General features: G+C 43.9%; 1 protein-coding gene across 1 annotated transcript in view; it reads right to left on the bottom strand.

Moving 5' to 3' along the window:
* The window catches only part of ABCB7 (ATP binding cassette subfamily B member 7), a 59,088-nt gene that overhangs the window by 25,859 nt on the left and 5,978 nt on the right, over positions 1-27,251 (bottom strand). Inside the window, exons 2-4 of the mRNA XM_081178722.1 lie at positions 18,252-18,329; positions 13,111-13,197; positions 9,593-9,712 (exon numbers count right to left, since the gene is read on the bottom strand). Of these exons, the coding sequence (XP_081034848.1) occupies positions 9,593-9,712; positions 13,111-13,197; positions 18,252-18,329 (285 nt within the window). The remainder of the gene's footprint in view (positions 1-9,592; positions 9,713-13,110; positions 13,198-18,251; positions 18,330-27,251) is intronic.

The following is a 27,251-nucleotide window of genomic DNA, read 5'->3' as shown; positions in this document are numbered from 1 at the left end:
AGCTCACCTTCGGCTCGTCCTATTGCGCGCAGCATTGCATCCAGACCGGTCAGGGGGAGGAGGGCCAAGAGGAGGGGCAGCAGCTACGTCTCAGCATGGCGCAAGCAGTACCCCTCAAGTACAAGGGGTTTTTGGAGGTTTTCTGCGAGAAGGAGGCTGACCAGTTGCCACCTCACCGGCCCTACGATTGCGCTATTGACCTCTTGCCAGGGACAACGCTGCCGCCTGTGAGGCTGTATTCCATGTCCGAGGAGGAGCTGCAGGAGCTCCGGGAATTCATAGATCACAATCTACAGCGGGGATTCATCCGAGAATCGAAGGCTGTAGGGGGCAGTCCTGTGTTTTTTGTGAAGAAGAAAAACACGCCCCAAAAGAGACTGATCGTAGACTTCAGATTCATAAACTCAAAGACAAAGCCCGCGGCCTTTCCCATGCCCAAGATCGACGACCTGCTCGTGACGGTGCGGAAAGGGAAGATCTTCACCAAGTTGGATCTCCGCGGAGCTTACAATCTCATACGCGTGCGAGAGGGTGATGAGTGGAAGACGGCCATGTTCACGCCGTTGGGCACCTACGAATACAGAGTTATGCCGTTTGGTCTCCAAAATGGCTCCCACTTTTTCCAAGCTTTTATGCATCATGTGCTAGCGGGACTCCTCTACAAGAAGTGCGTATGTTTCCTCGACGACATTCTGATCTTCTCAGAATCGCCGGAGGCTCACGAGAGCGACGTGAAGGAGGTCCTGCAGAGGCTACGGGAGCACAGGCTCTACGCCAAGTTGGAGAAGTGCCAATTCGACGTGACGGAGGTGGATTTTCTGGGCTATAGGCTGTCCGACAGGGGACTAGCCATGGACAGTGCCAAGGTCCGCGCGGTGTTGGACTGGAAGAGCCCGCGAAATCGGAAAGAGGTCCAGAGGTTCGTCGGCTTCGCCAACTTTTACCGCAAGTTCATCAGGGGTTTCGCCAAGGAGACGGCAGCTATCACGGACACTCTCAGCTCCAAGAAGAAGAAGTTCACCTGGACGGACCAAGCGGAGCAGTCCTTCAGGAGACTTAAGAGTCTCTTCGCGTCCGAAGAACAGCTGCTACACGTGAATCCTGGCAGGCCCATGAGGGTGGAGACTGACGCATCTGACAGAGCGGTGGGGGCCGTCCTCTTACAGGAAGACCCGCAGGGAAACTGGAGGCCCTGTGCTTTCTACTCCAGAAAGCTCAGCAAGTCGGAGCAGAACTACACCATTTGGGACAGGGAGTTGCTGGCCATACACGCAGCTTTCAAGGCGTGGAGGCACTTTCTCATCGGAGCCAAGCACACCGTGCAGGTCCGCACGGACCACAAGAACCTAGAGTACTGGCGCACGGCGAAGCTACAGAGCCAGAGGCACATACGCTGGGCGGAGTTCTTTGCGGATTTCGATTTCAGGATAGAGTACATCCCAGGCGACAACAATGTCATAGCAGATGCGCTCTCCAGGAAACCGCAATATCTCGAGGCAGCGGCACCGGTGGCAGCCAAGCACATTTTTGCACCGCAGGCGTGGGCGTGCGCTTCAGCCGCCGTGGACCTGGAGGCGGTGCGTCACGCGTTGCAGGCGGATCCGTTCGCACAGTCCAAGATGGAAGAGGTGCGGAGGGGCACAGCGAAGGACGACGAGTTCCAGATACGCGACGGCCTGCTGACCCGTAAAGGTGCTCTCTACATTCCGGGAGACGATCTCCGCGCGAAAGTTCTGCAGCAGTTGCACGACGCACCCAGCGCTGGCCACTTCGGCAAGGAAAAGACGACAGAATTAGTGGCCAGAGACTTTTGGTGGCCCCAGATGCGAGGGGAGGTCGCGGAGTACGTCGCCAGGTGTGACACGTGCCAAAGGTCCAAGCCAGTGCACCAGAAGCCAGCGGGACTGCTGGAACCGCTGGAAACGCCACTGCAACCGTGGGAGAGGGTGGCGCTGGACTTTGTCACTGATCTGCCCAGTTCGCGAGGCAAGACGGCGGTGCTTGTGGTTGTAGACCTGTTCACCAAGATGGCACATTTCATTCCTTGCGCGAAGGTGGCGACAGCGGAGCAGACAGCCAAACTGTTCATCGACCACGTGTTCAAGGTGCATGGGTTGCCACGGTCCATTCTGTCCGACAGGGGGCGCCAGTTTGTGTCCAGTTTCTGGCGGAAGCTCCTAGGGATCCTGCACGTCAAAATCAACCTGTCGTCGGCGAGACATCCGCAGACCAACGGCCAAGCAGAGAGGGTCAACGCGATCATGCAGCAGTACCTGAGATGTTACGCCAATCAGCGACCCGCGGCTTGGGTGGATTACCTGCCGATGGCTGAGTTTGCCTACAACAACACGAAGCACGCGTCTACGGGGGTGACGCCGTTCTTCGCTAACAATGGAAGGCATCCCAGAACCTTCCCGGGGCTCGTAACGACGGGGGAGGGGGAGCCACAGGAAGCCGACCATTTCGCAGCAGAATTCCAAGAGGTGCACGACGAGCTACGGAGACATTTAGAGCTAGCTAAACAAGCCTATAAGGTGCAGGCGGACAAACACAGGAGGGAGGGGGAAGACATCCAGGTGGGAGACTGGGTATGGTTAGCGGCCCAAGCGGTGCCGGCCAAGTCGTTAGCTAAAAAGAAGCTAGGACACAGGCAACTAGGGCCGTACCAAGTTGAGGCCAGGATCAATCCCGTAGCGTTTCGATTGGCCCTCCCCGAGGGTTCCAGAATGCACCCGGTCTTTCATAGGTCGATGCTCACCCCCTACAAGGCCCCACACAGATTTCAGGAGTCAGGGACGGCACCAGAACCAAGCAGGGAGTCGCCCAAGAGGGGGAGGTCACCTAAGGACGAACCAGTCAACGAGGTCACAGAGATTCTGGACTCAAGATGGGGGGAAGAGGGAGTAGAATATTTTCTCGCCAGGGAGGGCGCCCCGGCCAGCACCAACAGTTGGGTGCCAGACTACGCTTTGGACGAACCCCTCCTCAAGGACGAGTTCCATGCCCTTTTCCCACACAGGCCCATGCCAGCACAGTTTTTCGACGATTGGCTTTTTACGCCCACACTTTCCGCCAGCACCTTCCGAGGGTTCTCCTCCGCAGAGGAGACGACGCCAGAGTCGAGCCCTCCAAGGGGATCGTGTTCGGGGGTGGACACCGACCCTTCTTACTGGTGGGACGACCAACCAGAAGAGGACTGGCGCATGAGGTGGCGGGTGGGTCCGTGGCAAGCAGACCCCACCCAGGCAACAGGGGGAGGGGAGGATGTGAACATGTTGGGAGAGGACAATGGGTTCGAGTACACAAACAATGAACTGGAAGCAGAGGAGATCGACGTCGACGACCTGTGTCCGGCAGCGACCTCCGCAACGACGGAGCCCCCGGAACCTGCGCCCGAGCAGCGGGAGGGGGGAAGGGGGGGCTTCGAGGGGGGGATGGATGTCAGGGGTTCAGAGACAGAGGCACAGGTGAGGGAGGAGACGGAGAGCGACGAGGAAGAATCCCAGGACAGTGAGGAAGAGGATGACAATGACTTGAGATCTTCCATGAGTCTCTCAAGTGAATCGGAGGATTCTCAGGAGGGGGCGCCCCTAGTCAGGACAAGGGGGGTCACAGGGGGGACCTGCCAGGAGCAGGGAAGCAGCAGGGAAACCCCGAGCGGGAGTGGGAGATCGGGGCCGGCTTCCCAGCAGGAACGAAGGGAAGAGAGGGGGGTTCCCAGTGTTACACACGGAGCGGAGCAGGAAAGAGACAGGGGAAGGAGATCTGGGGAGAACGTCCTGCCGGAAGAGGGGGAGAGTAGTACAGGGAGTAGTGTCAGTGTCAAAAGGAAGGTCAGGGGTAGCGAGCGCGCGCCAAGTTCAAATGTGGAGGCGCGCGGAAATGGAGAGAGCCTGGAGGAGGAGCCCAGCCCCAAAGCACGAAGGAGGGGGGAACAGGCATCTCAGGAATCCGCTTCGGGAGAGAGCAGGAGGGAAGGAACCCAGGGGGGCAGAAAGACCCTGTGGAAAAGGAAAGACAGGAAGCGGTGGTCTAGCACAAGCCTCATAAGTTGGTGCAGGGGCGGGACCGAGTCAGAGGGGACTTCAAATGTCTGACGTTAGACACTCGGGGCTGCACGCCTGGGTTGTGGAACCGATAATGAACTGCAATAAACATCCTTGTATATAAGAAGAGCTTGGCGTTGGTCTTTTGTGAGCTGAGACCAGAGGCAGCCCGTGACACCAACCCTTAATGGATTAGGCTGCAGGACTGCCAGCTCCCTCTATTCTATACATATGGGTCCCATTGTCCATGATCAAGGCAAAGGCAAACAGGGACTTGCTGTTAACTAGGTCTAGAAGTATAAGGACATCACAAGGCTTGGTGTAGGGAGAAGAGAAAGAAGAGGCTGGAATACATGAACCCAGAGGACTACTTCTGTACAAGCTGTGGCAACATAAGAGACTACTCTGAGCTCCTTGAAGGATGGGGCAGGTTGAAAGTGTAAAAACTGTACAAATGCAAGTACAGTGGTACCTCGAGTTACAAACGCCTCAGGTTACAAACGCTTCAGGTTACAAACTCTGCTAACCTGGAAGAGTTACCTCGAGTTGAGAACTTTGCCCCAGGATGAGAACGGAAATCATGTGCCAGAGGCGCAGCGGCAGCAAGAGGCCCCATTAGCAACAGCACACCTCTAGTTAAGAACAGTTTCAGGTTAAGAATGGACCTCCAGAACGAATTAAATTTGTAACTAGAGGTACCACTTTACCAGGAGCAGGGCATGTCTAGGAGTTGCAGTACAAATTGCTGTTAGATCACTACTAGTAAAGACAGCTAGATGGGTGGGAAGTAGGAGATAAGCAGAGTTTTTTTTTCTTATTGAAATCTAGTCCTGATAGAGTGTGGGGAGGTGGTGGTGGGGAGAAGCTAGTAGACCCAAAGGGTTCATATGGCTGATACCACATTGGCATATCCCTTGTTGCTTATACAGGTAAGAGGTACTCACAAAGCAGGCGGATCATCCATGTTAAGTTCCCATGGCTTTACACATGCATGCTTTGCACAGCCAGTTCCCCTTTCAAATGTACAATATTAACAGTCAGCAGCAACATAGATACTATGAAAGATATGCCTGATTCATAAGTAATGGATGTTCAGCCCAAGAGTAAAAGGGCAAAAGTGACTGCAAATGTGACAGGAGGTGACAGCAGCTCATCAAACCCACAAATTTAATCCAGCTGCTATGGATACATACAGCTTGATCCACAACTCAGTTAAAATGAAGGGTTTAAGCCAATTTAGACTACCAGTGTCATTTCTGCTTAATTCCAAGTGCTGCAGTCTTAACTATACTGTGAATTAGGCTGTCACTATAAGAATAAGAATAAAGTTGCACCAGGCAAAAAAGAAAAGAAACCCTCTTGCACCTAGCAAGTTTGAGCATCAGGGCCATATGTCCTGGCTTGTCCACTGATCTGCTGCAGGTCAATGACTCACAGAAGATGGCTATCATTGACCATGAGTTGAAAACGCTAAACACTGACATTGCTGTTCCACAGAAGACCAGAGTTAGTTTGAATGGCAGCCTCTGAGAGAAGAACTACACCATTTCTGGTGAGGGCATCCAAAAGAATCACGCATTAATGGTGTAGGCTTTGCAGTAAGGAACTCCCTTCTGTCTGTGATAGAACCACTGATGGAGGGCTCAGAATGCTTGCTTTCCCTCCACCTCTCAACTACCTCTGGTTCGCTAACATCTAGAGCATCTATGCTCCAACTATGTGCTCTGACATACAAACCACGGACCAGTTCTATGAGAAACTAGACAGGATGTCAGGAGATAGCCTAGAGCCAGAGAGTTGGGTAGAGTATCCACTGCAGTGATCAGAGGAGGAATGACCACTGAGGGGCACAGACAGAAGAAATGCCATGGTGCATCTGCATCAGCACAATTAGACGCCTTCATCTGCCCCAGCTGCAACAAAACATGCCTCTCCTGTATCAATCTCTACAGCCTTCTAACAGCTTGACTTTACCCCCAAAGGTACACTCCTCTGTCTGCTGAGACAGGCAGATGCCAACAACTATGGATACATAGACATTGATCCATAACTCAGCTAAAATGAAGGGCTTAAACCAATTTAGACTACCAGTGTCATCTCTGCTTTCCAAGTGTTACCTATACTGTGAATTGGGCTGTCACTATTGTCAGGAATCAGAATAGAATTTTGGGGACATGACAGTTTATAGATAAATGTCTAAAATTGTACCTCTTAGGGACTTCCCGACAACCACAACACATCCATTTTTATATATGGCAAATGTCATGGTAGAACTGTGGAAATCTCATTACCGAACACCCACACAAAGCGTACACCACCTGCCCATCCCTTTCCCCCTGCCATTATATCCATGGCTGTTGCTACTCCAATGAAGTTTTTATTCCTTGTTCAAAAGCACTGTATACTGGTATTTAAGCACATAGTAATATTTTAATTAAAAAGGCTTAGTGGATAGTCCCTAAATCCTTATCCTGATGAAATAGATCCCCACATCCTCCTAGCCCTAAGGAAAAGCAGCCCATTCCAATCCTAGCAGCAGACACTCTGATGAAGGGGATTTCTTTTTCAAGATGGAAGTTCTGCACACCGGCACTGGAGCACATGGTGATATTTAATTTTTTAAAAAAATGAAGAATAAACTGATATGTCTCCCCCCCCAATCCCATTTTAGAGAAGCCTCTTTACTACAGAAGTGATAAGGGCCCTCTCCAAGAAGTCCGGGGTGGGTGTGTACAATTGGGTAGGTTAAAAAAAAGGGGGGGGTCTGATTATACAAACTTGCCAACCCTTAAAAATTGTTTTAAATCAGCATGTTCTAAGGAACAGGTCAGCTGGGGGGAAAGAAACAAGAATACAGCAATGTGGAAGGAACATTGCTTGAATTCTCCGAAGCAGCTGTTCTATACAATATTAACCATACATCAATCTGCAACAAGATCCAATTTAATTCCGAATTTGTTTGTTGAATTTTCCAGGACCAAGCTGGATGGTGTGTCTGAATAATATGAGTATTTATATTATTCTCGCAAGGCATTTGGTATTACAGCAATCAATCCCTGTTCAGCCATGAAACCCACTGGGTGACCTTGGGCCAGTCCCAGTCTCTCAGCCCTAACCTACCTCATAGGGTTCTTGTGAGGATACAAGGGGGAGGAAGAGAACTATGTACGCCACCTTGAGCTCCTTGGAGAAATAAATGCAATAATTGAAACATTTCTTGAACGCCAATAAGCACTATAAAGCAGAATGAACACACTTTGCAAAAGGTTTACAGTCTACGTAAGAGGCAAAAGGATAGTGGGAAGAGTGGGAAGATGGTGTGAAGGAATTATTATTTGGCACTTTTGGAATATGGTCCCCCACAAGGATCCCATCTTGTCACCTGTGCCATTTAATATTTTCATGAAACCACTGAGAGAGTCCAGAGTTTGCTCTGGATGCTTATGTCAGGTCTAGACAGCTGTGCCAGTTACACTTGTTCCTAAAAAAAACCATGATGAAACATGCCTTAGTTCAATCTTCACTGGATTATTGCTTTTCCTGTCAGTTTCTAAATACAATTCAAAAGTGATGACTATTACTTTTAAAGCCCTAAACAACTTAGACCTAGAAATACCTAATGGACTATCTCCTACAAATGTTTTTATTGTTGTAACTGTTATAACCCATGCTGGGAACTTTGGCTGAAGGGCAGATGTAATAGTAATAGTAGTAATAGTAATAATGGCCTGTTGGAAGGTGGTAGGAACAGGAGTGAGAGCCCTTTTTGTGACCATTCCTGTGCTATGGACCTCCCTACCTAGAAAGGCTCACCTTGCCTCCTCTCCAATGGTTTTCTGCTGCCTTTCAAAAACTTTCCTTTTTCAGTGGGTTTGGCTCTGTAGAAGTCATTTTGTTGAACCACCAGTTTTTTATTTTATTTTATTGCTGTACCATATTAGCTTACCATATTCTTTTGTTGAGATGTTACTTATTTTGTTGTGAGCTGCCTTGAGAAGATTTGTGCAAATGGAAAGGCAAAACTATCAAATAAAAATAATAATATTTTTTAAAATGTTACTGGGCTAGAAGGGGCCCTTTTTGCATGAGCCAAAGTGCTCTTTGAATCTTAGCCAAAATATCTGAAGAGGAGCCACACAAAACTAGCCTTGAAGGCAGGCAGCTATCATGCTAAACATACTGAGAACAAAAATGCTGCCTGCTCCACTCCTGTTCAGCTAAAATAAAATTGAAACAAGTGTGTCTTACAAGTGCTCTCTTTTAATCATCTCTGTGTCTCCTCCTTGCAGCCTCCTCCCTTCTTTCCTAGCAAAGCAAACCTGCTGAATGTAGATAAGAGGGTACTTGATTCAACCTGGTTTAGACTGAAGGTTATTTTTCACTAACATAGGCTTTCCTCCCTGTGACAGGGAATTTAACACAACTGCAAATCCATTTCGGCATCTTGAATCAAAGCTGCCCCATGTACAATCTTGAGCCACTGGATTTGAATGCACAGTTGTAACTGGTGGGCTCATAAGTAGTCCCTTAGGCAAAAAAAATATGAATATGAAGGGGGGGGTGCCTGCTCTTAATTCTTGCAGGACAGCCACTGAATACAATATATATACATTGTTCTGGCATATTTTATTTATTTCTATATTTCCACTTGCAAAGGGGTTATGGTAGAGTGAACCGACATTTATCCTATGGAACATTACAATAAGATTTACTAAATACCACCAAGATTAATATGCAATCCTGAAATCTAGCTTCAATGTCAGTTAGTGATAGCCTTTGTGAAGGAAAGCTCTACAGCAAAAGATAGTCTTCAAAAGATGTCAAAAATGCCAACAAAAAGACCTATCTGAAGACTGCTTTCACTTGGAAAACACAGATGATACCAACATATCAATTGATTTGTTCAGAGTACACCTATATGCAGAGAAGTTACATATTCACTGTGCCACCATAAACTCATGCAAATGGGGGATTGTAATTGCCCAGGGAAGCGATGACTTTCAGTTCCAGGTGAACAGCTTACCATAAAGAAGCAGTCCCTACATGTCCATCCAGTTAAATAACTCCAAAAAGGCCACAGAATTACACACATCCTTACACCAGGTGCTACCCCTGCCTTGATCAACAATGGTCCCAGTTGAGGCCAACCGTGGTTTGGTAAACTGCAGCGAAGGCAGGCAAAGTTTGTGCACCAGAATGCAGAAGCAGGAGGGATGGAGCATCCAGTCTTGCTTTACAATGGTAAGGCATCTGTAAGTGTAACATGAGCTCAAGCCTTCAACATCTTCATCAGAAGTATTTAGCCCATTAATGGAAAAGTACTGCAGGTACTCAAGGCCTGTCACGAAGACTGTGATGAAATGTCAGAAAATGCTACCTTTTTAGGATACAGAAGCCGAGACATTTAAGAGTTCTTTAAAAGCGTTTTTAAAATTGCTCACAAAATCCAAATGAACTGATTTAAGCCAGCCTTTCTTTCTTTCCCAGTTTCTGCACTTATTGTAAAGGCTTTGCACCCTGTTTCAAACTGATGAAAAAGCTCTTACCTTTGCACCTGCTAAAAATCCTAGTGATATGGCAACTCTGGCACGTAGGTCAGGCCTATCTTTGGGCCACACGTAGGAAAGCATTGCTTTGATTATTTTTCCACCTTGTAATTCTTTCATCTAAAGAGAGAAAACATTATGTTGCAGAAGACAAATCAAATGATGGTTGCAAAATCTCAACCCAGAGATATACTTCCCTTCTTCAAATGGATATTCAGAATAGCTGGGAATTCTTTCAAGGGGTATACAGGAATGTCACACTTAAGACCAAGAAAATTGTTCTAGATGGCTTAATAGTGTGCAAAATGTCACCACTCCTTTTTAGCAGAATGGCTCTGAAGTTGGGTAATCATGCATTATGAGGCTGTTTAACAGCCAACTGAAGCGCTATAGTATAGCTTCTGTGTTATTCCATATTTTAAAGCTCAAACCAATCAATCACAGCTCATTTCTTATTTTATGAGCCTTTCTAAAGCCAGGTAAATTTGAAAGATAGCCAAGATTTTTTTATGTTCAAGTATAAAAGCCAAAAACAACTTTCTATTTGTATTCCCAAGCTAATGCTATACGTCATAAAATTGTGCATCATTTCAAACCCTTGCTATATATATTCCTTCACCATAAAATCATAATCCTACAGCAACAATGAGAAGTAGGGATCTGTACAGATGTAACACTAGCTGCCCAGTCACCAGGCTTTAGTGATCAGGCTGCAGGATCATATGCTACTCCCTCATATTGCACATAAAGTAGGGGGCATTCAAAAACTAACTTTTAGAATCTAGGATTAATCCTGGGTTCTGAAAGCTAGTATTTAAATGCTCCAGGTTTGTATAAACAAAAAATTATTATTTAGACATTAAAATCAAGGATCAGAAACAATTTGGGAGATGAGGATCAGGCATCAGTGGTGTAGCTAGCCGCTTGGGTGCTGGGTGCAGCACACACATCCTGCAGCCGGGGGCAGGGCGAGCTGCGTGGAACCTCTCCGTTGTCTCCCCCCTCAGCTGTAGGGTGGCTGAGGGAGAGGCAGAGGGCAGACACAAGTCTCATGCTGCTGTTCGAGGCAGCAGGAGCCTGCAGGCACCCAAGCCACCACATCACTCCCAAGAGAGAAGCGTGGCTCGGGCACACTGCAGGCCCCACAGTAAGTGCCACCCTCCGCGGTGTAGCGGCCAGTGCCAGCCACATTTTGTTACGTTTCTTGACAGAAGTAAAAAGTTTCATGAGCCCATTTTTTTTAAAAAAAAATTAAGTCATATTTTTTGTCACCCCCCTCAGTGACGACATCTGGGGTGGCCTGCACTCACCGCATCCTCCTTCCTCTGCCACTGTCAGGCATGTAACCTAATCCTGATCTCTTAATCAGTGTTACTGGCCAGCTAGAATTACAGAATCATAGAACTGTAGTTAGAATGGTCTTCAAGGGACATGTAGTCCAACCATCTGCACTGCAAATGTCCCAGCTAAATAATCCCTGGCAGAATACAGCTGGATTGGTCCAAAGACAGCAATTAAAAGCCAGACTATCCAGATGAACCTCTGGGCAGGTTATGTCTGTACTACTACCAAATCATAGCTAGAAACCACAATCAGATTTCCAAACTGAACCTTGGATTTACTATAGTTGTGCAGAGGCAACCCTCACCAAAGCAAAAAGAGATGGAGAACACCTGGGTGAGAATTCAGGCAGAAGAGAAGCACACAAGCCTATGGAGGGCTCCCCAGTGGGCGACGTTATACCTACATCAAGCCAGTGATGGGTTGATAATAGCTAGCAAAAACATCTGATCAGCCATGCCCCACTTGCATTATTCTCTCTTCATTTCAGTAAAAAATTAGGGCAATGTTGGATGTTGCACTTGTGCTTCTTTTGTGTGCTATCTGCTTTTTTGGTTGAACTGGATATCACATGGTTTCAAAGTGGAGTGCTTTGGAATATGTGATTTTTGAGTGTGTAAATGTTATTTGTATGTATTCTGTCAGTGATTTCTTTCTTCAGTATCAAGGGGGGAATCTTACTTTTGATATAATACTGCCAAGTTGCATTCAAGACTGTGACATTATTAAAGTAAATGAATAAAATGCATATATAGAAGGAAAAAAGAATTCAGATTCCTTTTCTGTTGCTGTTTTCTCCCATAACCCACCCTGTCCCCACCAAGTGTTAAGATACACTTAAAATTGTTGACAATCTAAAGTATTTGAGAGCAGAACCCGTTATAAGTACCTTTCACACATCCTTCAGAGGGTACATATTCTCTGTTGACAACTTATAAGCCTCAAGTTGGTAAAAAATAATTTTCTGCTTATCCCTCACTCTAAAGAGAAGAGCAATAGCATACACAGAAATCCTTCCCTTTTAGGTAGACACAACGTCACATTTTAAAGCAGGGAGAAGAGATGTTTGAGCATCATTAATGGTTTGGAAGGAAATGGAAACGTCCAGTTAATACGACAGCTACTTGTTCAAATTAGATATTGCTACTGGCTCATCACAGAGGAATGCTGTTTGAAAGAACCAGGAGGAAACAACAGTGACAAACCCAAGGAATTAAACCTGACTGGTTACAAAGCAACAGAAAACACAGAAAGCAGTTGCAAAGCAGCAAGTGGATTGCCATGAACTATTAAAAAGGGCAAAGGGAAGATCAAGGAAAAGAAGGTGCAAAAAAATTATTTACAGCAAAGGTCCAGATTAACTAATCAGAATACAGAAGCAGAAATAAATTAAATGCAAGTGTAAAAACGGTTAAAAGATACATGAATCTGTTACAAGTGGCTTCCACACAAAACAACCTTTTAACCAGAGTTATGCTTTATTTCATGCATTCTTGTGTCCAAATTGTGGCTTCACATCATGGTTTGTTGCCAGGTAACAAACTATTGTTAGGCTGCTGGGCTAAGTTTGGATGTTCAAGCAAATCACACTATAGCTAAAGAAACCATAGCTTAACATTACATAAGGATCAGATCAGTTAGCTGCCTGGAAGGTATACTGTCTAGCAGAAATAAATATTACAAATAAAAAAAATAACCCCATGTTCCTGAGGACCAGGAGTGCTCTGATATAGCTGAGGATGCAAGGAAAGTGGAAGAGGCATCACTCTCTCTATTTCTCACTTTCTCATGAGGAATGTTGATGTTTACATAGTCAAAATGGCATGACCCACCCAGCAGAGGGTAGAACCGTCACATTTTTGGGAAAGGGTCTGAAGCACCTCATCATAGAATTATGGAACTGTAGATTTGGAAGGGACCACGGGGGTCATCTAGTCCAACCCCCTGCAATGCAGGAATCTTTTGCCCAATGTGGGCCTCAAACCCACAACCCTGAGATTAAAAGTTTCATGCTCTACTGACTAAGCTTAAAATTATTTATGGTAAGAGTGGTTTAGCAAATAAACTTGATGGAACATTTTGAGAAACTGCTGGACGTTTTCTGTTCTCCAGCAAAAGTTAAAAGGTGTGCTATACTGTGGAGTTATACAGAAACAAATGGGCTGAGCAATATTTACCCCTTCCTTTGGATCTGAATGGAGTCCTCCACCTGCATGTCCATGCCAGCATGTTCTTTTATCAGTCTGAGACCATCCTTGAAGATTCTGTGTGAGGAAGAATACACTGAACAATGACTTCAACCATTTTTTAAAAAATCATGATGAAACAGATTGCAGACTAACTGTTCAATGAGTTCAACTAGCAACTTAAGTTGAGCTTTATTTAGCTTCTATTGCATCAAAGAGGCTTGGCTAGTGAAGCACATGACAACCCAGGAGAACAGGGTATTAGAACTACCCTAAACATATTTGCTTATAGCTGCTTTATACATTAAGTATTTCCCTTGTAGAAAACATTTCCATTTTGCAGCAAGCATGAAACCTGTTTGCAGATTGGGGTGGGGGCCACAATTCTTTCTAGGCAAATTTCTGGGGCCATGCACCAGTGACAGGAGGAGCCAGAGGAAAAGTGAGCAGAGAAACAAATCTAAATTTCTCCTTTGTACAGTAGCCTAGTTTCTTCACACACATGACCTATCTACCCTCCATCAAGACAAGCAACAAGTATTATCAAATAAAAGGGCGTTATCAAAGTTCAAGGACACATTGCAGTCATGCCCCCACCGCCAAAAAATCAAGAAGGGAATATGAAGCATAGTTGGTGCAGTGTGTGTGTGTGTGTGTGTGTGTGTGTGTGTGTGTGTGTGGCTAAGGAGGGAGGTGGCCTGGAGAGTGTGCCAAGGATCAAACAGAAAGGGATGGAGAGCTGTATTTTGCCCCCCTGGGCCTGAGATTTCCCACCATTGTAGTACATCAACACATAAAGCAATTACTCGCATGTATTTTATTTGAACACCCATGAGGTGTTTAACCTCAAGGCTGCTTACAAATGTTTCAGATCTTAAGTAGTATAATTAAAAACAGAGTAAAGGAATAGTAATAATCCAAACAGCACCTAAAATATAAATATAATAAAACCCAATGAAATAATACAGGAATTATTCTGAGCAGCATCAGCATTCTTCAGAGAACCAAGTATCCTCTGAAAGAAGTACCCTGAACTCCATTTGGTGAAAATTAATACTATAGTTTTAGTGCTTTTGACCAAAGACCACTGCAGCTTTCCAAAGAAAATAAATTTCAGAACTACAAACTCTAAAAATGTATCATAACTGAAGCTTGATGAACTAGTATCACAGAGTTTTTTACTCCAGGTCTTCCATTTTCAAGTAAAGAGAGAAATGCTACATTTAGAATCTCATTTTTCAAGGTGCAGCTAGGCTTTAAACAAAATGCTTAACATCTCTATTATGCCAGAACAGCAAGAGCAATTTGGCAAGCATCGTAACAACCATGTAAAGCACTTATACAGACCTTAAGAAATGCTTACAAGTGCTCTAGAAAACATTAATTCACAGCATTTCATTGCAGAAAACATCATTGATTCTGCTTTGAAGAAGGGACCTAGGTGGTTATAGTGAAAGAAACACTATAAAGGAAAATATAGCAACATGTCTTGAATAAATATTCAGTCAGAGATCCCAGGCCACATAATATGTGGAAATACCAAACCTAGGCTGAGTTAATGCTTTTTGAAAACTTTAAATATGCATTTCAGTATTTGTACTTCTTTAAAACCACTCCCAACTGTAATTCTTAGGATTGGGGGTGGGGTGGGAAATACATCTCAAATTCTAAAATCCATGTTCTATGGTCCAATTTGGGCTGCAAATCTGTGTTCCAGGGTATTTGTTCCATGTAGGTACTGTAAACACTTGATAGTAGTAGTAATATTATTATTAGAAGGCTTTATTATTTACTGGATTTATATACTGTCATATTGCCAAGGCACTCTAGGTGCTTTGCAATTCTACAATTTACAACTTTCCCACTCACTCTGAAGCAAGCCCAAACACACACAAACAACTCCCTCTCCCAGCCTGCCTCTTTCCTTCTCACAGGGCAGAATGGTGTGTCCCCCTGTGAGGGGAGAGGACAGTCTCAATGGCACAGCCCTGATGGTGTCTCATGGTGTTTAGCAGCAGTATGAAAATGCCATGATCATGTAGAAACAGAAGAAACATTCGTAGATTTAAAAATGCTCAGAAAATGAGCATCCCTATAATGTAGCTATAAGACCCCAATATTAAAGGCTACCAGTAAGTTTAGATAAGTAGCTACCATTTACAACATGCTATTTCTTCCATCATTTCATTTTTAAAGGATTTTTAGTTGTTGTTTTTTACTTTGTGAAGTAGGTAAAATGAAGCATTAGATTGTAACTCCTCTATATATTGTTTCATGTGGAAGTAAGACACAAGACCAAACATTACTCCATTTGTTTTAGTCGACAGCTCAGGCTTGAAGGACAATATGACAAAGTGGAGGTATGCAAATGCATTTCAGAACAAACTGAATTTTGACCACAGAAATACATTAGAATTTTAATGTTTCTTCTCTGAATAATCAATGTAAAAAAGAAAGAGAACGAGAGCAAGAAATGCTCATTGGTTTGCTTCACCTTTAGTAGAGCTTGCCTGGCAAGCCTCTTTATGAGCCACAACAATCTCTCTCAAAATTATCTTCATCCAATCCCTGCATGTAGGGAAGAAGGTTATGCTTCCAACTATTTGCCCATATGATCTTGACTAACGAAAGTAGACAGAACAGGAGTTACTTGTGCTGACAGCGAGTGACAGTGGCCTGCATTAAGAATACTTTGAGATCATTGTTTATGGGCAGCCCGGTGTTGTTCCACATTTGGAAAATATCTAGTTGCCATAAAAGTTTGTGCCTAAGCAATTTGATACAAGATGTGGAAAGAGATGCAGAGCTGTCCACATTTCTCATAATTTTTCATTGTTTTGTGTATAGAGCCTAAGCAATTTGATGGTGCTTGTCATCTTGCATGGGGAATTTCAAATTCTTTTCCACTTATCTGTTTCCTGGGTCAGTGTCCTGGATAAAAAGGAACACTAGTGGTGGGCATGGTTAGTATCAGCTGATAGAGTTTGGAAAGAAAGCCTTTTGGATTTAAGGAAAGTTCAGGGTAGTTTGGGAACTGCTAGACTCTCTAAAGCTTAGGTATGTACTCTCAGCTTGGGGTAGAATCATAGAATTGCAGAGCTGGAAATGACCCAAAAGATTCATCAAGTTCAACACCCTGCAAAGCAGGCATCACCCAATCATGGTGGTGCTATTTGGGCAACAGTCCTCTGCCCACCTGTGATACCCAGCAACTGGTATTCAGAGGCATACTGCCTCTGACAGTGGAGGTAGAAGACAGTTGTTGTGGCTAGTAGCCACTGATAGCCTTGTCCTCCATGAATTTGTCTAATTCTTTTTTAAAGCTATCCAGTTGGTGGCCATAACTGCCTCCTGTTGGTTTGTGTTCCATAGTTTTAACTATGTGCTGTATGAAGTACTTCCTTTTATCTGTTATGAATCTTCCAACATTCAGCTTCATTGGATGTCCACGAATGCTAGTGATGAAAGAGGGAGAAAAGCTTTCCTTTATCCAGTTTCTCTGTGACATGCATAATTTTATAAACTTCTGTCATGTCACTTCTAATCTGATTTTTCTCTAAACCATAAAGACCCAAATGCTGCAACCCTTCCTCATAGGGTGTTGTTCAATTTCCTTGATCATGTTTGTTGCCCTTTATTGAGCCTTTTCCATCTCTATGGTATCCTTTTTGAGGTGAGACGAAAAGAACTATACACTGTATTCCAGATAGGGTAGCACCATAGATATGCATAATTGTATTAATGACTGTATAATATATTGGGATCATGTACAATATACTAGCATAAATAATGAACTAGACAAGGACCAATAAAATTGGTACTCAATCCAGATAAAGACAAAAGTACTGCTGCTGGGTGGTTTGTCTAGTTGAAACTGCACTTCCCCTGAAGCTTGTGGATGTTTATAAAATCCAATTACATTCCTGGAGGCCCATATGGCCTCTATGGCATGTGATAAGCTTTCACCAGTTAGGACTCTTACGTAAACTGCAGCCCTTCCTAGACAGAAACAGGTTAGCCAGTTACTCAAACTCTGGTAATGCTCCAGGTTAGACTACTGTAATTTACACTACATGGGACTGCCTTTGAAGACTATTTGAAATTTCAGTTAGTTCAAAATACAGTGGTACCTTGGTTTGCATACATTTTGGATTACAAACACATCAAACCCGGAAGTGCGTGTCCCGGTTTGCAACCTTTTTTTTTTTATTACAACCCATTTTTTTTATTACAAACAAATTTTGGGGGGAGGCCTCATTGGCGAAAGCACGCCTTGGGTTACAACCTGTTTTGGTTTACAAACAGACCTCTGGAGTGGATTATGGTTGTAAACCAAGGCTGTGACAGTGAGTGGGAACATGCCTTGCCGAAATTCCTCCATAAGATCCTAGCCTATTTCCAATCACAAATGGAAGGGCTAGTGCAGGGGTCAGCAAACTTTTTCAGCAAGGGGCTGGTCCACTGTCCCTCAGACCTTGTGGGGGGCCAGACTATATTTTCTTGGGGGGGGGAGGGAATGAATGAATTCCTATGCCCCACAAAAAATGCAGAGGTGCATTTTAAATAAAAGCACACATTCTACTCATATAAAAACACCAGGCAGGCCCCACAAATAACCCAGAGATGCCTTTTAAATAAAAGGACATTCTACTAATGTAAAAACACACTGGTTCCCGGACCGTCTGTAGGTCGGATTTAGAAGGCAATTGGGCCAGATCTGGCCCCCGGGCCTTGGTTTGCCTACTCATGGGCTAGTGGTATGGGACCTGGATAACTGAAGGATTGCCCATTTCAACATTAGCCTGCCCATTTACATGAGTTATGCTCAGAAGCTCTTATTTGGTTGTCTCAGCTGCCTGAGGTGAGATGGGTAGAGGCATGGACTTCTCAGTTGTGGTGCCTATTTAAGGAATATTTTCCCCAATGAATACTTTTTGGCACCTATTATTAATATAATGTTCATGGTGCATGTGCAGAATGAAAGAAGAACAGCCCCTAACCAGTGAATAGGATTCTTCTTCTTAAGTTATAAGATAAAAGTTATGCAGATTAAGCAAAATGTATGGCATACATCAGAAGATGGTCTAGGCAGGTTGTTTTTTTTCTTCACTAACAGAAGAGCTCAATCCTACCTTTGCAGCATCCAATAGTTGTCTTGAATAGAATCTCCCTGAACTTTGCCATGGGAGTTGATTTAATATTGGTGGAATCTGAAAAGGATAAAAGAGACTCTGGTACATAAGAGCACAAAGTCCATGAACAGATAATATTCCAAGCATTTCATGTGTACATCCTAGCACACTTAAAGACCATTTGCTTCTGGAAAGGAACAAAAGAATATATGAAGACTACTGACTGGGGAGCAGGTGTAAAATAAAATGCGTCTAACTATTTAAAATGCTAAATGGCAATGAACCTTCCCCTTCTTTCACTTTTATTTCCACCAGGCTTGTGTTCTTTTGTGTTCTGGAAGGCCAAGTCTCTTCCAACTTAATCTGTCCTTCCCCATATACCATGTGAATTTAATTTTTTAAAATAACACATTTGTTCAGAGCATATTTTCATGCTCTTGTACTTGCTATGATCTATATACAAAACCCAGGCTAGGGATTTTGACTCCCAGGTCTGGTTTGCGTATCTCATTAAACCACAGTGCATATAAACCACAAGAGGGGCGAGAGCTCTTTCACTTGGGTCCTGCTCGTGGCTTCCCATTGGGGCACCTGGTTGTCCACCGTGAGAACAGGGTGCTGAACAATGGCTATGTCCTATTTGCACAGTCAGAGGCAGCAATATTTCTGAATACCAGTTGCTAGAAACCGCAGGAGAGGTAAGACCTGTCTGTGGGTTTCTCATAATGGGCATCTGCTTAGCCTCTTCGAAAACAGGATGCTGGACTAGATGAGCCTTTGCTTTGATCCAGCAAACACTTACCTTCTTGTGTGCTGACAGGTGCTTCACTCCTTCCCCACTACTGCTGCTAGGGAAAAAGCCATGGTCTGGCTTGTCATGTAGTCCAAACCCAGGCTAATGATTTGTGTTCTCCAAACAAACCATAAATAGTAAGCCAAGAGCAAACCTTGGCTTCTACTTGATCAGTCAGACAACAGCTTGTCCCCCAGTAGCAGCATGCTGCTCTTTCATGCTCTGGTTAATGTGGTATGTGCACAAGGACATAGAGGACTTGTCTCAAGGTAGTTCCTCGCCAGTTCTTTAAAAAGGCTAGCAGGTAAAACCCTAAGAAAAACCAACTATATTGATCTCTCCCTGATGAAGGGTAGAAAAACACCCAAGAGGAAAAAACAAACAAGCGCCATCCCCTTTACATTACTGGAAATAACAATATAAAAATGTATAATAGTCATAAGAACTTTGCTTTTGTTCTTTTAATTATATCTGGGGGTTTTCCAATCAAACACACTGAATTTCCACTCCCTCTGAATTTTCTTTGTTTCTTTGTTTCTTGGGTGTTTGTGCTCAAAATTTGGGTTATCAACAAATATATGGATTTTCTGCTGAACAGCATGGATTACATTGTTAGCAGATCTCCTTGTTACCTCACTGTAGGGCCGTTGTTCATTATCCTTGACTAGTAAATACCCCTCTTACATGCTTATTTTACACACATTTCCTGGCAAGTCCCATCAATCCTCGTGGTAGTTTCTAATGTGTAATGGGTTTAGGGTCAGGGGATGGTAGCCAGTTGCGTACTTGTCATATTAACCTCATATAACCCAGGGATTCTCAAACTGACCTTAACCTATGACTGCAGGCATGATCACAGAACAATCATTTTTCATATATATCATATTCCACGTAAGATGACATGTTGTTAACCATGCTGCTGTCTGCATTTCAGAACCCTGGTCCAGTTCACAATTTTCAGATGATGCAACTGTGTCAAATATGTTCTAGCAGAAAAGCTATGGTGTGTAATGTGTCCTTTCTTTATTTCTTTTACTGTGGCTCATAACTCTATTGTAAGAGATATTTACATTGCTTAAAGACAGTATTATTTTGACAAACCCAGGCTACCTTGCTCCCTAGTCTATTATCCTCAAAGAGCATACAAACTGAAGACAAACCAGACAAAACATTTTAAATACAGTGGTACCTCAATTTTCCAACGTTATCTGTTCCTGAGTTCTGAAACATTTGAAAACCAAAAACTCAAAATGGAACCCTCAAAACGGAAAACTCAGTATGGAAGCCATGTTTCATGTTCAACTTCCGAGGCACGTTCAGAAACGGAAGCATTTATTTCTGGGTTTATGGTGTCCGAAAACTGAAATGTTTGTCAATGGAGATGCTCGAAAACCGAGGTACCACTGTATTTTAAGCCTGAATGTCTGCAACATGAAAGTTAAACAGGGCTGGAAAGCACTTAAATTTGTATTTAATTGTGTATTGGTTGAATATATGAGAATAACTTACTACGTATTTCCCCCCACACTTGTCAAAAGCACTGAAGAATCCTTCTACACAAGCACTAAATGTAAATGAAGTGGTTCTAATGTATATAATCTACTAATGTGGGACCTATACTCCAAAGGTCTCAGACACTGTATTGTGTGTGCCTGTTGTGCCTGAATTTATTTATTTATTATAAGCTTGCCAACGAAGTTCTGCCAAAGTGATCCCAAAGTGTACAATGTTTGACCATGCTATTACTTTTTGTGGAAATGTCCCTGGAAAATCTGAAGGACAGACTGCATAATATATATGCTCCTGCTATGCCTCTGATCTACTTTCAATTCCTTGAACATGGCAGTATTTAATATGACAGTAAACACACAGATGATGAAAATTGTATTCACCACATTTTTGCTCCATAGGGCGCACCGGACCATAGGGCGCACCTAGTTTTTAGGGGGGGAAATCAAGAAAATTGATGTGGGGATCCGTTTTGCAGCACAAGGCTAGGGTTAGGGGGGCTGAAGCGATGGAGCCCCAGACCAACCAGACATCTTCCTTCCAAATCGGGTTGACAAAACCAAGCGCTGCTTTGCAAGCGGCACAATGTATGTCTGCACTGATCTTTTTGCCGTCTTAAGTCATGTTTGTGTGTGAAAATCATCCCCAGTGCAGGTGGGATAACAGCAGCCAGAATTTGGGGCTGCAAAGAGGAAGGAAACAGACCATGTGGGGAGCGGGATTTAAATCCACACTCACGCGCTTAAACCCCACCCCCCGTAAACGCTGCTAATAAAATCCCCTAGCATTGAGTGGGTTGGACTAGACGACCCTTGGGACCCCTTCCAACTCTACAATTCTATGATTGAAGTCGGACATCTATGATTCTATGCTTCCCCTGTGGCTGCTTCAAAGTTTTAAAAAAAGAAAGTCGGGAGATCCCATTGCGGCTATTCCGCATCTGCTTTCCCGGCTGCCTTCGCTGCCTCCCCCTGCAAAAAAGGGGCCGCTTCTTCTCCAGAAACCCCCCTCCCCCAGCAGGCAGGGGCAACGTGTTTTGCCGTGTCCCTCGTCTTGCCTCCCCCACCTCCGCCTCGCCTTTCAGGTTCCCTCGCTCCCTCCCCCGGCCGTTTCTGCGGTGGGTGCTGGCGGGGCTTTCCACCGTTCCTTGGAAGAGCAATCCCCCCATGGCGGCGAGGGAGAGGGGCGGTGGGAGCGCGTGTCTACGTCGTCATCAGGTGGAAGGGAAGCGGCCTCACCGCCTTTAAATGGCATTGCTTGTCATCTGAGCATGCTCCTGTGTGGGCAGGTGAGAGAGAGAGCGTGGAATGGGGACAGCAGCAGAGCCAGTCGCCGCTACCAACAGGATTTACCCTCCTCCCCAGCTCGCTTTTTCGGCTGCAAAGCGGCAGAAGCCACCCTCTCGCCCCACCTTCGGCGGCTTTCCTGCCTTTTTCGCCCGGGTCTCCCTCGCATTAGAGAGAAACGCCTCAAGGCAGCGAAGAATAAGCAGCAGCACAAAGCGAGACCCAAGCGCAAGGAGCTCTTCGGGGCGCTGGTTTTCTGGTGCGCGCGCTCTTTCTCGACGTTCCCTTTTTTGCTGCTTTTCTCTTTTCCCTGCTTGATGGCTGCTGCCGCCGCCAAGCCTACGGAGCTGATGGGCATCTGCTCAAGCAACCAGGCGGTGATGCCGCACTTCGTCTGCATAGCCGAGAAGTTCCCTCAGCCCACCCAGACGGCCAAGCTGCCTCGGGGCAAGCTGCGCAGACCCCGCCAGTCGTGCTTCAAGACGCAGCTCTCCCGGCTTCAGCAAAAGGAACCCGAAGCCTTTGGAGCGCAGCCCAAGTTCCCACTGCGCTCCAAAGGCTTCAGGCGGCTATCCCTGAAGCCTGGAGAGCGAGAGGGGTCGGTGCTCACCGACCCCTCTCACTCTCCATTCGCTCCATAGGATGCACACACATTTCCCCTTCATTTTTGGAGGGGAAAAAGTGTGTCTTATAGAGCGAAAAATACGGTAGATTAAATTTTTTTCTGCACACTTTGGCCAAAACAGATTTAAGGACATATTCTTATATTCATATAATCTTTCAATATTTCAAGTATTATAGCTACTTTGGAGAGAAAAATAGGCACACCTATTTATCTTAGTTCAGTGCCTATTGTTTCAACTGTCCTATTTAAAATAAGTTAATTAGCTAAAAACTATGTTAATTTACTTGAACATATTCTAAAAGTTCATCATTTTTTTATTTGGATAAAGATTAACCAGTGGTGAGGTAGCAGAAAGCAAATATAAATGATCATAAAACTAGAAAGGCTACAAGAAATAATACTATGTGGCCAGGTTGGCATCATTATTTAATACCCTGACAAATGTAAAAAGGAAAAATAAGATGATCTGTTTAATAATGCTATATCTCTATTAAGGAACCTACCCTCAGCATTTGGACAGCTCCACACAGGACTATGAACTCAAGACTTTCCCTCAGCGTTTTCCCCTCAAATAGCCTATTACTACTACTACTACTACTACTACTACTACTACTACTACTACTACCCTGCCTTTTTCCCAAGGCAGCTTATAGATAAAAACAAAAACCATACAAATAATTACAATAAAAACAGGCACCAGTTCTTTAATTTAAAGCCGTTCCAAAAATCTGTTGGAACAAGAAAGTCTTCACATGCCAGCAGAAGTGCAAGGTCTAACTTCTCTTGGGAATGAGTTCCAAAATTTGGAAGCAGCCACTGATCTAACTCAACAGCTTCATTGTTTTCAGAGCTGGGACTCACTTTTTACCCAAATATACATTTGGGGACGTATTTGGAGCCCTGCTGGATCTGACCAAAGGTTCATCCAGTACAACATTTGTTTTCACAGTTGCCAGCCAGATGCCTATGCTAAGAATGCAAGCAGGGCATGTGCACAACAGCACCCTCACCACTTTTGATTTCCATCAATGGGTATTAAAAGGCTGATACTGGAGGCAGTGAACAGCCACGGATATAGCCTGTGGGTTACTTATGTGATGCTAGGTGAAGTAGTACTTCCTTTCGTTCTGTTTCCCCCCCTAAGCAAAGTAATTCATTAAACGTCATTAATTAAACCATGAGTATAATTTGATGTAACAAATATTCTTAAAAGCCTAAATAGTTATTCAACTGCAACTATGAATTTTGACTTATAAACTTATACTAATCTATTCTAAATAAATATTCGTAATTGGGGATAGGGGAGGATAGAATCACTGAACAAATGTCAATAAAACAGATAGACAAGGGTTGAAACTATCAAGCAGCAGCACAAAGCAGATAAACTGGAGAGGATATTGTACGCTGACTAGTTTGCAAACAGCCAGAGCAAATAATTTACTTTCTGGAAAGCATTTCAGAGTACAGAATGTGCCAAGAATGCTAAAGGTGTAATTAGTTGTTCCAGTTATTGAAACAGTCACTTACAGAGCCTGAGAGTGAACCTTTAGTAAATTGGAATGTTGATTTTACCAATGATTGGTAAATGTTGGTATATGAAGTATTTGTGGGGTAGTAACTGTTTCAAGTTTCTTTTCAAGACTGAAATACTCATCTACTTGTTTGAATCAACCCACAAATGCAGAGTATGCTAGTGACAGGATCCATATATTTTAACTCACCTTCCCTCCAAAGAACTTAGGATAGTGTATATGATTCCCCAAGCCCGCCCACCCCCACTCATTCTGTCCTAATGGCAACCCTGTGAAATGACTAGACTAGGACCACATTCACATCACATATTTAAATAACTATGACTCCACTTTAAACATTTGTGACTTCCCAGGAATTCTGGGATGTAGAATTTGTTAATGGATAAAATGCTCACCTATTAAAAATCTAAAAGCCTGTGCAAACATGTCTATCTTCACATGACACTGAAATGACAACAGTACTGGCACCTGACATATCTGTAAGGAGGGGGAATTCCACAAACAGGGTGGTGGCACAGAGAAAGCTCTGCCTCCCCAAAAGTGGAATGTGAAAAAGAGATCTGTCCGCTGGTCTTAAAGTTTGAGCAGACTGATAGATACTCCTTCAGGTGTTCAGGTACCAAGCTGCTTAAGGCTTTAAGGATATACTCAAGCCTCTTGAATTGGGCTTGAAAGTGAATAAGCAGCTAATGCAGTTATTTGACAATTGGTATAATATTGTTACAGATCTGGGTTAAAAGAGTTTGGGGGTGCAAGGGCATCCATAATTGCTAGTTAGTGAATGTCAGAAATAAATAATGTGGTAGAATTTAGCTGATTTTTGGAGAATGAAGGGAAGATGCAAGATGTTAGATTTAAAATTCAAGCTGAATCAGTTCTACTGTTCAGGAGACCACTGGTAGTGATATCATTAAGAACACAAGGAAAACTAAGTGGTGGGCCATTAAAGAACAATTGACCATGCAGGTGCTGTCCTTCCCCCAGCTGTGTGTTAGTTAGCAGAAGAAATAGCAGAGCTAGGAGGGGGATGTTACAGGAAGCAAAGGAAAAATGTGTCCTTCTTAAAGAAACAGAGGTCTGGAGAAGGCGGGAACAAACAGATGGAAGGGGAGGTATTTTTTGGCAAGGTGTTCTGGAAACAAGGGGGGGGGGACTCCATGCAATGCTGACAGGAGGAGGCTGCACTGAGAGACTGGGGGCCATGACTGGCTGCTGCTTTGGACCCAAGCTCACTTGAAGCTATTGAAAGACGCCATCAGGGGCACTCTTGGGGGATAATGTTCTGTGCCCCCTCCACTGAAGGCTTTAGGTGTAAATACAGTGGTACCTCGCAAGAAAAATGCCTCGCAAGACAAAAAACTCGCAAGATGAAAGTGTTTTTTGAGCTGCTTCGCAAGACGATTTTCCCTATGGGCTTGCTTCGCAAGACGGAAATGTCTTGCAAGTTTGTTTCCTTTTTCTTAACACCGTTAATACAGTTGCGACTTGACTTCGAGGAGCAACTCATAGAACGCGGTGTGGTAGCCTTTTTTGAGGTTTTTAAAGACTTTGGTGATTTTTGAAGCTTTTCCAAAACTTTCCCGACACCGTGCTTTGCAAGACGAAAAAAATCGCAAGACAACAAAACTCGCGGAATGAATTAATTTCGTCTTGCGAGGCACCACTGTAAGGGTAAAATAAACCACATTTTTTAAGGACAGTAGTCTCCACTGGGCCTCAGTCTCCCAAGAGAAACACAACACTGGGTGAGCACCAGGAACCCTCTGGAATCTTGCTACAACTTGGCAGAGATTGGGGGTGGTACGCAACCTTTGTAACAATATGATCTCTCTTAGCTATACCAGTCAAAACTCTGGCGGCAGCATTCTACACTAGTGGCCAAAATTGTAGAAACCTTTCGGAGAAAGTGTATTTTCAAAGTCTGGTGGCTCCTAACACCACTTTCTTTTCGAGTAATACCATAAAATTATATATCAACAGAAAGATAATTTAATGAAGAATGTAACGCAATGAAGTTTGTTCCATTATCTGTATTCTACTAAAAGTTATAGCCAAATAACCAGAAAAAGGAGTGTTTATAGAGAGCCAATCAGGTGTCATCTTGTTTTGGCAATAATGGTTCATAACACCACTTTTTTGGGAGTAGTACCATAAAATTATATATCAATGGAAAGATAATTTAATGAAGAATGTAGTGCAATAACTTTTATGAAGGATTATATATTACAACATAAATAAGGACATTTGTCAGTGTGTTTTGTGATTGCTATTAAGTTGGTTGGGGTTTTTTGTTCTTTCATTTATTGAGCTTGTAAAACATAATAAAATTAAAGGAATGGAGCAAAGAGTTGACTGGTCACCCAGAAAGTACTATGTAAAACAGTACTACTAAGTGAACAAGGCTACAGTTATGAAGAAAGTAGAAGAAAAATTGGTGGAAACTTAACCAAAGGTGGCATTTCTAAATTTCTGAAGAGGTATAAGGAGACTCAGTCACTATAAAATCAGACTGGTAAAGGCAGGAAAAGGTGCACAACAGCAAGTGAATATAGAAGAATTGAGAGACCGTGCCTACATGACAAAAGAAACTCATCTGTCAAGATGACATGGCACAATGTAATGTGAAGTTGAGTGCAAGGGTTGTTCGGCACAGAGTGAGGAATATGATCTAAATGCTAGAATTCCAAGGAAAAAGCAATTGTTATCTCTCAAACAAAGGTTGAAAAGATTAAACTGGGCTAAAACGCATGCTAACTGAACAGTGGAACAATGGGACAGTGTTATCTGGAGTGATGAGACCAAAATCTCCTTGCTTGGTAGTGATGGCATGAAATATGCGAGGAGGAGAATTGGAGAAGATTTACATCCTACTTGCATTACACATACCGTGAAACACCCAGTTAGTGTTATGATCTGGGGTTGTATGACAGCAAAAGGTGTGGGCAGAATTTGAGTCATTAATGGGAATGAAAATACCCCAAAATGCATAGCCCATACCTGAACCCAATAAAAAATCTATGGAGCCAACTAAAGAAACTTGATGGTTGGAAGCAACCCAGCAATAAAACCCAATTAATAGAGGCAATAATTCAAGCTTGGTTTCACATTATTACAGCTGTAGAACTAAAAAACTTGGTTCACTCCATGGGAAGGCCAAAGGTTACCCAACTAAGTATTAACTGACATGGTGAGAATTTTTGTATATCTCATTTTTTTCTATGTGTCTCACGTTTCTTCTTTATGAGTGCTGTTGTA

The sequence above is a fragment of the Podarcis bocagei genome, assembly GCF_964188305.1.
Source record: "Podarcis bocagei genome assembly, chromosome: Z".
Classification (NCBI taxonomy): domain Eukaryota; kingdom Metazoa; phylum Chordata; class Lepidosauria; order Squamata; family Lacertidae; genus Podarcis; species Podarcis bocagei.
Note: the sequence above shows the minus strand (reverse complement) of the source record. Positions and strands in the feature narration are given on the sequence as shown.